This window comes from Rousettus aegyptiacus, unplaced genomic scaffold, assembly GCF_014176215.1.
Source record: "Rousettus aegyptiacus isolate mRouAeg1 unplaced genomic scaffold, mRouAeg1.p scaffold_m13_p_17, whole genome shotgun sequence".
In the NCBI taxonomy this organism is placed as follows: Eukaryota; Metazoa; Chordata; class Mammalia; order Chiroptera; family Pteropodidae; genus Rousettus; species Rousettus aegyptiacus.
The window spans coordinates 8,584,197-8,598,448 of record NW_023416292.1 but is presented as its reverse complement, the minus strand read 5'-3'; the positions used below and the strand labels follow the sequence as shown (position 1 = coordinate 8,598,448).

At 33.9% G+C, this 14,252-nt stretch overlaps 1 protein-coding gene across 1 annotated transcript in view; it reads left to right on the top strand.

Annotated features, from left to right (window-relative positions):
• Window positions 1-14,252, top strand: part of INTS7 (integrator complex subunit 7) — a 51,765-nt gene that overhangs the window by 2,764 nt on the left and 34,749 nt on the right. Inside the window, exons 2-7 of the mRNA XM_016166507.2 lie at window positions 2,037-2,166; window positions 2,961-3,107; window positions 4,866-5,003; window positions 8,374-8,420; window positions 10,397-10,596; window positions 11,033-11,155. Of these exons, the coding sequence (XP_016021993.1) occupies window positions 2,037-2,166; window positions 2,961-3,107; window positions 4,866-5,003; window positions 8,374-8,420; window positions 10,397-10,596; window positions 11,033-11,155 (785 nt within the window). The remainder of the gene's footprint in view (window positions 1-2,036; window positions 2,167-2,960; window positions 3,108-4,865; window positions 5,004-8,373; window positions 8,421-10,396; window positions 10,597-11,032; window positions 11,156-14,252) is intronic.

The following is a 14,252-nucleotide window of genomic DNA, read 5'->3' as shown; positions in this document are numbered from 1 at the left end:
CTGTTTTGAAAACTTGATTAAGGTACATCACAAACCCCAAGTTTGCCATAATTTATGTTGTTCCTCCTCACTTTCCTGGAACTTGTCATCCCTCAGAATTACGCTGAAATCACTAATTCAAATATTCCATTCTTTAGTTTTAACTGTTTTCCTCTAGCTGGTTGCTAGATGTGCATTTTAGCATAATGGTTAGGACCATCAGCTCTGGAGCCAGATTGCTGGGATTTGAATCCCATTTCTGCCATTTATTAGCTGTTATTTCTCAGGTAGGTTGTTTTAATTGTTCCTTGCCTATCTTTATCTTTAAAATGGGGATAATAGTATCTAACTTCTGTGATTATAAAGTGAGGTTTAATACATGTGAAGTGCTTAGTAGATTGTCTGGCACAGTATAAAGACTTAATATGCATCATCAATATCATCATTATGATTAATGCTATTTTGGCCATTCTTTATTTTCATTCAGACCTCAGTGTATTTATCTCGCTACTTTCTCTTACCTAGCAGTCCTTTTTGTTTTTACTTCTTTATAACTGCTTTGATTTCATGGTTCTTCATTTCATTAACTTTATTTACTTTCTTACCAGTACTTAAAATTCTCATCCAAGGTTCTAGTCTAGTCATTTGTGCCCAAAAGCCGCCAAAAATTGCTGGAGAAAGTCATAAACGGTATGTAACTATTATCAGAAATTATATCAAACTCAAACTGGCCTTTAACACAGACCTGTAATACTATGGTATTTTTTTGGTCAAGACTCCCACCTTCAGTGACATTTCAGATCGTTAATGTTTTCAAAACCAGAAATCCTGAGTTTTATGTGAAATCTCATTTTTAACATTTGACAATGAATTCAAAATCTTGAAAAACCTGTCAGATTTCTGAGGACCGGATTCAGCAGCCTACTAGTTTTCTAACTCCAGTATAATTCATAGAGGCAGAGCAGTCAAATAAAACCCAAGTGGCAGAGGATAGCTTGAGGATCTAAGTGCCCGCCTTGTCAATATAGCTCAACAGAAGCTTAAGCCCCTGCCCCAGAGCTTAGGTGGGTTTGGAGTGGAACCCTAGCATGGGTGTTTTTGAAAAGTTTCACAAATGTTTAATGCAGAACCAGAGCTAAAAACCAGTACCCTAGAAGAATTTTCTGCACATTTTTAAGTGCTAAATAAGTTTAGAATAATGAGTTTTATTGCTGCAGAATGAATTTTGAATGTATAAGCAATTTACAGACAACCTATTTTAGTTCTCCCTAGTCGGTATATATGTAAGTAAGCACTGTTTAACTCCAGGAAATAAGCACTGTTTAACTCCAGGAAGGAAGAGAACTCTGTTTGGTGGGAGTATAAAAAGTCAAATGTAGAAACAGCCATCCTATCCCCTGCCTTATTCTTACAGTGGCATTCTTAGGATCATTGGTCTTATAATCAGGGCATTCTTCCTCAGGTTGGTTGTAGCTAGCAATAGAAATAAAGTGAATAACCCCTCTCAGACCAACATCTGCCTGTGCCTAATTTTTCAGATGCTTGGCTTATCTTGGAGTCAAAATTGGCCTACAGCAAGCAAGATGGTTACCATCTTGCTCCAGCCTAGGATTATTGCTAAATAATAGTCTTTAATGCACTTCTCTCTTCTTTTGCACCCTAGTTTCTTTCCCTCAGAGCCAACTTAGCTTCTTATTTTCTCTCTCCTAGAGCTCTTACATCAGAAAATAAGCAAGAAATTTACTATTTAGCTTCTTTACTCTGTTGGCGCTCTTACAGGACTTGGCAACAGTAGAGAAATCAAAACATTTCTCTGGCCAGATTCAAATTATCTTTGGTACATTTTAAATCAGCAAGTTTGAACAAATTAATGTGGTCTGTGATTCTGTTTTTCGAGGAAAGGTAAAACAGATCTTATTCTGTTGGGTAACTCCCTCTACGTGGACTGCTTCCTCCTTTGCCTTTTGCATCCCAACCAAGGGTTAAGTCATTACAAACATAACTTCAATATTGTAGCCACAAATGTGTAAGCTGTTCCCCTTTTCATGTTTTTACAGGTCTGAGATCTGGCAAACTTGGTGAACAGTGTGAAGCAGTTGTTCGCTTTCCCAGGCTCTTTCAGAAGTATCCATTCCCTATTCTCATCAATTCTGCATTCCTAAAGTTAGCTGATGTTTTCAGAGTTGGGTAAGTTTTTTAAACCCTCAGTGCCTTAAAGCATTTTGTTCATATCTTTGTTTTGTATTGTGGTCTTTATTCTTTTTTGCTTTTTAGGACTTCTACATGGTTGGTTACCACTTTAGTGGTAACGTGTAATACTTTTTGGTGGATGATTTAATGACATTCTAAGCCAAATTGAAGAGTATAAATTAGTACTTATTTCTGGATAACAATCAAATTAAGACAATGGTCATATATTACTATGTATTTTGGAAATAATTTGTGGTTTTGTACTGATTGTTTTGAGAAGTTTCCGATTTAATAGTTTATTTTATAACATAAGATTATATGTTACTGCAAAGTGCCTGAAACATGTAAGCACTGAATAAAATACTCATTTCTTTTTTTCTCCCCACCAATCCCCCTCCTACTTCTTTCTGCCTTTATTCTTCATGCATTCAAGTGCTTATATACCCATCACATCAGACATGAAGGAGAAAAGATGTAGAATTAGCTCAAGAGAGGAGAAAGACTATTTGACCTCGGGCCTTGGTTATACTATGATGAGAATTAGTTCCAGGGCTTCTTGAGTCACTCCCATTTTGGTGTCTTGCAGCAGAACTGGAGGCATTGTTAACAGCTTGTGCTTAGTACTCACCCGAAGTGCTATAAAGTTTAACTCTTAGTAAGAGACAGATAGTAATAAGATTGAATTGTAGCCTGTTGCTACAATTTAATGTTATTAATGTCACTTTGATTCCTAATTAAATATTACTTTCCTAAAGTGGTCTAATTAATTTTATCTCTGGTTTTTTTTCTAGAAACAATTTCCTGAGGCTCTGTGTTCTTAAAGTTACTCAACAAAGTGAGAAGCATTTGGAGAAAATTCTAAATGTGGATGAATTTGTGAAGAGAATTTTTTCTGTGATTCATAGTAATGATCCTGTAGCAAGAGCCATCACACTCCGGTATACTGCATTGCTATAATGAATTCGCCACAAGATTGTTTGAGTTTTAATTATGTAACCAAAAAAGGCAATATATCTACCTTTTTCATTTTGAATATTAAGAATTTATTTTTGCTTTTCCAACTATGACTGATTGCAAAAACATGGTAACCATCCCAACCTGTAAATGCTTCTCAGTCATCTATGATAGTATTTTGGTTGTAAATTGTTGCCTAACTTGTGTTTGAAAAATTCCTTTCTGTAGTTAGGTGTTTCGATCAAATAGATCTGAATGGTACTTAGCCTTAGCTCATTTTGAACTTTCTGACCTTGTTCTTATTGTTTCATGTTAGTTTCTCTACTCATCCTTAGTTGTGTACTCATTTTTGTATGTAATAATTTAAATTTAACTCCTTGGATAATGCCAGATATAATCACTGTAGTTCTTCAGCCTTTTCTTTCTTGGCATTTAAAAACTTTTTTTTTTTTTTTTTTTGGTTAGAATTTCATTTCGTAAGCCTTAGATGCAGCTTGAACCAAGTCCTCTTTTTAGCTCTGCTATCTATGGAATCTGTATAATTTGGGGATTTTTGAAATGCACCTTCCTGAATTGTAGAGATCATTTCTGACTTGCCCTTCACAGACAATGCTCTTTTTAACCATGAAGTCTGGGATGTCACTTCTTCACTAAGTTTTCCTATTTTCACATCAAGAACTGATTCTTCCCTCTTGTTCAGAATTAAGTGTTTTGTTATTCAAACTTTAAAGATGTTTATTTTTTACCCATTACTTATAAATTAAAATAACAAATGGAAGGACAAACTGGGAGATATTCCTTGCATTCGAAATGTAGTGCTATGAATTATTTATAATGTTACCAGAAATATTTTCAGAAAGTAGTGACCAACGGAATTATGCTTTTTTGCTTTTATATTACAAAGTAACAAACTGTTGATCAAGATATGTCCATATTAGCCTAGTTTAATATCGTATAAAATATTAGATTAATATTCATTTGTTATTTTGAAAAATAACTCATCTAGGTAATTTCAGAAATTTCTAATTGAAATTAAATTACATGTTTAGTTAGCCCATTTTAATATCTTCTTTATAAGAACCCTACTACTTATATCCAATCGCTTATTTCTATAAGATAATTAGGAGATGATATGTCAAGTTGGAAGGTTACTTACGACACTGACTTTGAGGAAGGTTGTCATTGTAGGAACTTTGATTTGTTTATTGAAATGTTTTACAGCCTTCTAAAATCCATGCCTTTCTGCCGAAAAGATATTTTAAGTTTACTTTTTGTAGTTTATAGTACAAACAATAGATCTTTTTTCTTTTTCCAAATTTATAATCTTATTATGAAGTAGACTGGGTTTTCTCAAATTCTACCTTTCTCACCCTTGCAGAGTCTGATATTAGTCTCAGGGGACATCCTCTGCATCTGTTCTTTTGATGTTGAGGATAGATTTGAAAATCATGGTATCAGTATTTACTGATGTGGAAAAAAGGACTCTGATGTCTATCTTTTTTTACTTTGTGAATCTACTAATACCAAAAATGCTAGACTCTTAAGGCTTTGCTAAAATGGACTTTTTTATACAACATTGGAAAATTGACATTTTGATGTTTTAATAATACTAGAGTTTCTTTTCTGGGCTCTGATTGGTACCTAGGATATACTTCAAGATGATTTTTAAAATTTTGCTTGTGTTAGATAATCCATGTTAATTTTTCTGACATATCGAAGTATGGGTTTCTCTGTTTCTGTAGCATGTTGGGAAGTCTGGCATCAATAATTCCTGAAAGGAAGAATGCTCACCATAGTATTCGTCAGAGTCTGGATTCACATGATAACGTAGAAGTTGAAGCTGCTGTTTTTGCTGCTGCAAACTTCTCTGCACAGTCAAAGTAAGTGTACGCCTTTCAATCCTTTGACTTCCCAAGAATAGGTTTTGAGGACTAACTCAGCAATATATAAACACTAAGTGATACAGAAAAGGATAAAGGGCAAGTCATATTTTTTTGAGAAGTTTTACATCATATTGGGGGAGCAAAACTTAAATACATATAATAGTTAAGTACAAATGTTGGCATTAACTATAAATAAAATAAGAGTTTCCAGAAGGATAGGATCAGCATAGATTAGAGTAATTGGGGAAGGCTTCCTTCGGAAGCAGAAGCTTTGTTTGTTGAAGAACCTTCCTCAGACTACATAGCCCTAATACTAAATTGATGCTTTCTTATTGTCTTCTCAGGCTAAACTGTTTGGCTTTAGAGCTGTTGTGCAGTTTGACAGTAACCTGAGTTGAAATGAACTTGTCTACACTTATCTTACAGAACATTTTTTTTTTAAATGAAATGTCGACTATGGTTTTATTATTGTGTTTAACTTGGTTGTTTACCCTCTGCAAAAAATATATTATCCCCTTCAGTGACCGATATCAGAAGTACCATTGCTTTCTGGAAGACAATTTGGTAGTATGTATTTTGCTTTAAGCATCCTTTTGACCTAGAAAATCCACTTAGAACTAATCCTAAGGAATCAGCAGTGTGTACTGGTACTTATTTACAAGGATGCTAGTTGTAGTGTTATAATAGAAGAAAGTAGTAGCAACCTAAATTCTAACCAATGTGCTTAGATAAATTGATCATAGAATGGCATAGTATATTACCTCTTAACATTATATTTCAGAAACATATTTGGAAACAGGTTATATACTAACTTTCATTATATTACAGATTTCTTTAAAAAAAAAACAAGTATATATGGAAAAGAAAAAGTGCTAGAAGGATGTATATCAAAAAATTATCTCTCTCTCTTTTTTTTTTTTTTTAAATAAATTTCTCTATATCATGCCATGAACAAGAATTGGTTTTATTATCAGGTGGATAAAAAAAATTTTTTTTTTTAAATAAAAAATAGCATTTCCATTAAGAGCCTCTGCTAAATTTGGGTAAGACTTGAAATATTCAACTTTCTTCAGCTTTTAATTACCTGCATATTCTTCTCTTCAGCTGCTCTTATCAAACCTTCAGAATTTTAGGATTACTCATTGGAAAAGGAGAGTAGAGAATAGAAAACATAATTTTTAATTTACTGCTGAAATTGAGTAGATATGGGGCAGTAATTGAAGAGGAGAAATATCTGAGTAAATATAGTTCCTGTTTGTGCTTTTGAAAATTGGCAAATTTTTTATTAAGAGAATCATTGATATCGAGAGAACTTTTAAAAATTTTTATTCAATAGGAGTTATATATAGTCGATAGTTATCTGATTGCCACTGTCAAGGTGTTTACTTTATAATTTGTCCTGTTTAGTTTAATATGTACTTCCAGTGACTCCAAAAATAATTTTCAAAATTTAGTTTGTAAATGAAAAGTTTGTTGTAATTTAGTGATTAGATGTTACTTATGAGAATCATTTTTACTTTTACTTCAATTTTTCTCTTCTTTTATCAGAAGCTAATTTGATCAGTTGTGGAATGTCTGATCTGTCTTAGAAAATGATTAAGACTAAGTAATATAGAAACAGCAAGAGTCTGCGTTTTTAGAATTGATGACCAATAAATATTTAGACTAATAGTATATATAGAAACAGTTTTTAACATACCGGGCTTTAGTATGATATACTTGTAATTTGCGATATTAAAAAAAACAAATTAGTGCAATAGAAAGCCTAAAGGACCTAAATGTATCCGAGTATGAAATTAATGAAATGTATCTTTTTGAGATTAGAATTTACCTCTTCCTCCAGAGAAAGATGACCTGGCCTGAGATCAGATATCTCAGCCACTACTTACTGATGGGTTTTTGTCTTAACATCTCTATCAATTTTAGATCTTAATAATCAGAGTAACTGGCTAAATAAGACCTTGGGAATTTAATTCTATTTTCCCCTTGTCTACTACCATAACCACATGTAACTTCTTCTAAAAAAGTTTAAGATTTTACATTTTTAAAGAGCTAGTCCCTGGGTCACACAGGAAAAATTGCATGCAAGCCTAAATACCTCAAAGGCTAGGCAGGTGTTGTCAATGAGAGAGGTGTCCTCTAGTTGCGACAGTGGTGAACTGGGCTGAGAAAAGGAGTCCTACAGTTTCTTTTTCAAGCCAACAATTCACTGTTTAGTATACAAAAAATACTTTGCAAATAAACTTATTTTGAAGTAAATGTTAAATCCTAAAACCAAAGCAATTTTAGGTAAGATTTCAGACAAATCTTTCAATATTTTATTGCAAAGCACAACAAAGTGTATTTCCTGATAACGTTTCTACGTAAGCACAAGGGAAACTTCAGGGTTTCAGAATAATGCTGTACTGTATAGTAATGAAGTTACAGAGGTTATACTAGATGTAGTCAAAGAGTAAGAGCACATTAGGAGAACTGAGAAACTGAGTTAATACCAAAACATATTTCTGCACTAAACCTTTGCTACCTTAGATAATTCTAGAAAACACAAGAATACACAATCATACATCCCATTAATTGTCAAGAGAAGATGTCATCATTAGCCTTTAGCCTCTGGAAAACACTATTCACTTGTGAGAGAATGAAATTGGCAAATAGTATCTTAATGGCAAGAAATATTTAAACATCCATGTGAAGAGGAAGATATGTATCATTTATCATGGCTAAATGAGCCAAGTTTAATCATATTATATCTATTATATTTCCTTGTGTATTTTATCCCAAATGTTCATGTTACTAATACTTTTGCACCATCCAGTGATATTTCTATTGCAATAGAATCAAAAGTAGCACCTTGGAAAATACTTCACATGTATATTATGTTTAAAAAATGGTTAACATAGTAAGATTCTATCCCTGTTTTCTGTAGTATTTCTGTTATTTCATACTTACTCTGTTTTGCTGAAATTCAGAATATTAGAAACAGATTTTATTGCTTACATCATCAGCTTGTGTGTTAAAAGATTTTCTTAAAGTAAGTTTTAAAACATCATAGACTAGGATAGTGACTTTGAATCTTTCAGTGTCGCTCAGTAATGCAAATTGCAATAGCAGTCATAAATCACAGCATCTTTCCTTGAATGACAAGTGAGAAGTGTTGGCAAAACCTGCTTTCCTGGTTGGAGTTTTGGTTTTGGTTGCATTTCTTAACACATTCCCAGCACCTGACCTTTGAAATATTGGTTACAATTTGGGTATGTATTGTCATTTCTCCTGTACCAATTGTGTGTGTTTCTTTTGAGTCTTTAGAAAACTTAAGCAGATTTAAATTTTTAGTTTTAAAGTTTTTTGCTGTTCTCTCTTTCCAAAGGGATTTTGCTGTAGGAATCTGTAACAAAATCAGTGAAATGATTCAAGGTATGTATGCTTCATTTAGTATTTTGAAGTGACTTAAGGGATTTATACTAGTAATAGTAGCTGCTAATATTTATCAAGTATTTATCATGTGCTAGTCACCATTCATTTATTCATTCAGATAATGTATATTAATCATTTTCTAAATGCCAGAACTGTTTTAAGTGCTTAGGTTATAGTAATGAATGAAACAAAGTCCTTGCCCTTATATAATCTAATTTCTAGTGGTGGAAGGAGGAGGGGGTGGCAATAGACAAATAAAAATATGACATATCAGGTTCTATGGAGAAAAATTTAAGTAAGAAGGATAGCTTAGTCCCTAAGAGTGAATTGCAGGGTGGAAGAGGAGACTTCTCTATTTCATATATGGTGATCATGGAAGGCCTCTGATGAAATGATATTTGAATGAGAAATGCAGATATTTAGGGGAAGAATATCCTCTTCTGGGGGAGAGCAGTGCCTATAGGAGCTTTGGAGCTCTCTTGTCACTCTGCTAATGTCCCTCCAGTGTCTTCTAGTTGCAACTAAAATCCAAATTCCTTATGGTAGCCTACAAAGGTGAGCTTTTCTAATATCATCTTTCATACTGTGCCTCACATGTAGTAACCCATTTAAAAGAGCTCAGGGGCTACATCATTGGACAACTCTAGAGAACACCACATCCTTTGTATGTTTTTAAATGGCATTCTTTTGAAGTGTGCAACTTAGCAGACTCGGATAGGTAATACTATTATGTCTGTTTTACAGAAAAGTGAATAAAATCATTTGATTGAAGACCGTGAGAGAGGGCTGAGTTTTATCCTGTTCTTCTTTATTCCTTTGTCTTCTTTTCCTCCACCATGAGAAAAGGGCTTTCCTGCAGAGAGGGCTATTATTAGAAGGAAGCAGCACTCATTCATTGAACAGGTTTTTATTGAGTTCCTGCTGTATCAGGCAAGATCTCAGCAGGAAACAGATGTCACACTTGAATTAAGATCATCTAAGGAGTGTTTAATGAAGGAGCCATTTATAAACATATGGACAGGGTAAACTATAGGGGATAATGTCCTGCATCCCTTTAGAGTGCAAAGGAGGGAGTGGTTACCAGAAACTTGGAGTCACGTCAAAGAAGACCACTTTGGAAAACTGACCTTTCGGTGAACATGACGTGACCCTGCAGAGCAGGAAACGGGGAATAAATACTCTGACCTCATTCTTTTTCCTCCCGTCTCCTGGGGCTCTCTGGTTTGGCCAAACCCACATAGAGGCCAAGTAACAAGAGGGTTTGTTGATGTAGGCTGCTGTTGAGTGTTGAAATGCTGTCATGTATTCATTCACACTGATAGTTTACAATGGAAAAACCATTGATCCGCAAAGTATAAATTAGCTTTTGTCATAAATACAGTACATTATGATTGACAGTTTTTTGTTGCTTATCACCACAAAGCCATGCAGTAGAAAGAAAGGTTTTTTTGTTCTTATGTTGACAGGAGAAGATACATTGGAGTTCCAGCTGAGTATACAGTTCAGAGTGGCATGGCTACACAAGGTTCAGAGAACTTCAAAACCATTCATGCAGTCTGTTTACTTCTTGATCTCAACTTAGTGTTGAAGGAAATCATTAAAATTGTAAATATAATTGTAGCCATTGAGTATGTATACACACACACGCACACACACACACACACGCTACCTTCTTAGTACTCTATGAGAAGATAGGCAGCAAAATGACTTTGCTTTCTAGTGTACCTTTTAAGGACCATTTCTACTATTGGATGTAGTTTTATAGTACCCCAAAATTAATAATATCAAGATAAGTACTTTTGGATAAAAAATTATTGAACTGATTGATTAACTCTTATGTAACTATCTTTAATGTTATAAATGTAATATTAGTGTACTATTTTTTTAATGGTTATTATGCTAATTAAATCAGACCTTTAAAATGTGAAATATCAAGGATGATGATCAGATGTCTTAAGAACTCTTTTTGTGCCTAGGCTTAGCCACACCAGTAGACTTGAAGCTGAAGTTGATCCCAATCCTACAGCACATGCACCACGATGCAATCCTGGCTTCCAGTGCTCGTCAGCTGTTACAACAGCTGGTCACGTCCTATCCTTCCACCAAAATGGTGATTGTTTCTTTGCACACTTTTACTCTGCTTGCAGCTTCATCTTTGGTGGATACACCTAAGCAGGTAATTACAGTTTTCTTTAAACTGCCTTTTCTTCACTAAACTTGCTTATTAAGTATAAGATAAAAAATTAGTAACCCACAAGTTTTGATATTAAGATCCCTTTTTCTGATAAAGATCTGTTTCAGGTCCTTTTGCTTGCTTTTTTCTTCTCTGTGTTCACAGTATTGATTATTGGGACCCCTTGAGAAGATGAGGTGGAGAGGGAGGAAAATGGCAAAGCATGCAGTTGGCAGTAAAGAATTGAATATTAAAATCCAGGTCCTGTACTTGTTAAAGAACAAGTTAGATCTAAACATGAACTTATGGCTGATAAATGACAGGGCCGTGATTTGAAGCAGGCCCTGTCTCAAATCTAAAGTTTCTCTAAACTACACTGTATCCCTAATGATAATTTCAGTGACAAAATTGTTCATGGAATGATTTACTTCCTTTATAGATTCAGCTTCTCTTACAGTATTTGAAGACCGACCCCAGGAAAGCAGTAAAGAGACTTGCTATTCAAGATCTGAAATTACTTGCCAATAAAACACCGCATACTTGGACTAGGGAAAACATTCAGGTTTGTAGAATTTTGAACAGTAATAATGTATATAGAAAAATAGTATTATAATAACTTTTGCTTTACATTTTGGTATCATCTTTGTCATCTTCTAGGTGTTTGCATGGAAAATTGTTAGAATTCAACTTTTATTTTGATAGATTTTATTATCTTGGTATCATAGCTACAGTGTAACAAAAACCTTTGAATATCAGATTATGAAAACTAAGCTGCTTTGTTTGTTTGCAAATTTTAAACATGTTTGAATATATTATGATTTGATACTCACAAATACCCAAAGAGATAGGGCAGTTGTTAGTATTTGCATTTAGTAGATGAGCAAATTAGAGTTCAAAGATACTTAATATACTTAAGAGAGTTTCTTAAGAGGGTTTAATAATTTAGTTAAGAGAGCTTCTTTCCTCTAGTGCTTTTTTTACTAAACAATACTGTCTTTGCAAGAAAATAATGTGCCCAGTCACTGTAGTAACTATAGGAAACGTGTGCATTGCACCAAATCCAGTAGGAGCAGTGTATTATGCTCTTCATTTTGTTCCTTCTTGTGAGACAGATCACATGTACAGAGAAGCACATTAAATGTGTTTAATAGTTTAAATAAGTGAAAACTAAGTAGCCATCCTCTAGCTAGAAATCAGAGCATTTCAGGATTATAGAACCCTGTCCCCTTCTCTCACGTGGTCCTCCTCCGTCATAACCTTAACACCTACCCAAAGGAAACCACTATTGTGATGATAATTTCTTTGCCCTTTATAGTTTAGCCATTTATGTATGCCTTCCCCCAAAATAATCATTTTGATTGTTTTTGCTTCTTCGGCTTCTCTATACTGATGGGACTCATCTGTATGGCTGCATGTTTTTTCCCTTTAATTGCTATATAGTATTCCATCACATGGATGGAGCACCATTTATTTGCTCTTGATGAGTAGTTTCCAACATGAGGCTTTCACCAACTGTGCTGCTGTTTGTGTTACAAACGTTCTTCTGTTTGTCTGCTGGAGCACATGTGCAAGAGTTTCTTTAGTGCATATACCTAGATGTGAAATTGCCGACTTATAGAATATGGATATCTTCAACCAGATGGCAGACTTTTCCCAAGTGATTGAACCAGTTTACATTCCTAACTGCAGTGTATGAGAGTGCCCATTGATCCAACAGGTAGAATTATTAGACTTTTACATTTTCACCAGTTTAGAAGTTATAATTTTCATTTGTAATACCTTGATTATTAGAGAATTTGAACATCTTTTTAATATGTTTATTGACCATTTGAATTTCCTCTTTTATGATGTAGCTATTCGAGTCTCTTGACTATTTTTCTGTTGACTTATGGTTATTATATATTCTGGATATTTGTACTTTATTGGTCCTTGGCAATTAATTCAATATTAATTTCAGAAACAGCTGATTGAGTTCCACTTTAAAAAAAAAAGTTGATAATTTGATTGGGATCAAACTGAATAGAAAAATCAATTTGTAAGAAATTGATATCTTTACAATGTTAAATCTTTTAATGATTGAACATGTTATATCTTTACATTTATTTCGGTCCCTTTAATGTATCTTTTTGCCTTTTGTCTGATATTAATGTAGCTACTTTAATTTTCTCCTCCTGGGTGTATTTACTTGGTAGATTGTTTGCCATCTTTTAACTTAACAACGTTTGTGTATCTTTATGTTTCAGATATGTTTTATAAACAGTTTAAGTGGATTATTTTCAATCCAGCCAGGCAATCTTTGTTTTCTTAAAACGAATGTTTGGTTCATTTACATATACTATGATTTATTATGTATTAGGATCTAAATCTCATCTTATTTCATGCTTTTTATATGTCACCCCTGTTCTTTTCCCTTTTTATTGGCCGCCTTCTGGATTGTTTATCTTACCATTCATTTTCCTTTGAATAGTTTGAAAGTTTACAGTCTTTTGATATTCTTTTGATGTCCTAGAAATTACAACATAGTTATTTTTTTATCAAAATCTAAAATTAATTCTGATCTTAGAACACACTGCAGCTCCATTTACAGTCCTCTAAACATTTATGTATTTTTGTCATGTATCTTAATTCTTTCTTTTCTTACTATATAATCGTTTTTTGTTTTTTGTTTTTTTTTTTTTAATGAATTCTGCGTTCATTTGGACCTTCCACTGTCTTTGCTCTTGCATCTCAGACTTCCTCTCTAGGATAATTTTCCTTCTGCCTTTGGAAACTCGTTTAGTGAGGGTCTGTGTTGGTAAACTTAATATTTGCTTTTCTGAAAATGTCTTCATTTTATTCTCAATCTTAAAAGATACCTTCTCTGGGGATAGAATTCAGCAATTGTGGAAATTTTCAGGCATAATGCTTTTAGTTACTACCAGCCTTCCTTGCCTTTTTGGATCTCTAGTTAAAAATGTATGTTAGCCCTTCTCCGTTAATCCCCCATGTTCCTTATTTTCTTATATTCCATCTCTTTATCTCTTTGTGCTATATTCTGTTTAATTCCTCCTAATAAATATAGTTTAATAATTAACTCCAGCTTATATATAATCTTTTCAGATCTCTCTCTGCTATCAGTTTTTGTTGCCTCTTTATTGTATCCTTTCTCCTCGTTTACTCGATAATTTTTTTACCCAGATCTACTAATTTTCCTCGGAACACCATTTATGGGAATTCCTTAAGGCCCAAAATAAAAGTGCATTCTACTAGAGAAGATCTGTATTGGCTTCTGTTAGGTAGAGAGGTCATTAGTGTAATACATGACTAGAGTGTGTGGAAGGTAGAGGTAACATTTCACATAGGGTTGTCAGGGAAGCCCTCTCTAAGAAGCTGACACCTGAGTAGGACCTAAAGGAGGGAACACCAACTTTGCGGGCCTCTGAAAAGAGCATTACCAGCAGAGAGAACAGCAAGAAAAATCGTAAGGTGGGAGCATTTATGAGTGGGAGGTCAGTGTGACTGTAAATAGGGGAGATGAGTAAGAGATACTATTAGGTAGATAATTGGTTAGAAGAGATTATATAGGGCCTTTGAGCCCATTGTAAGGACTTTAACTTTTACTTTGTAGGACATGGATTGCCATTGGAATATTTCGGGCAGAAGAGATTATCTTTTTTTTC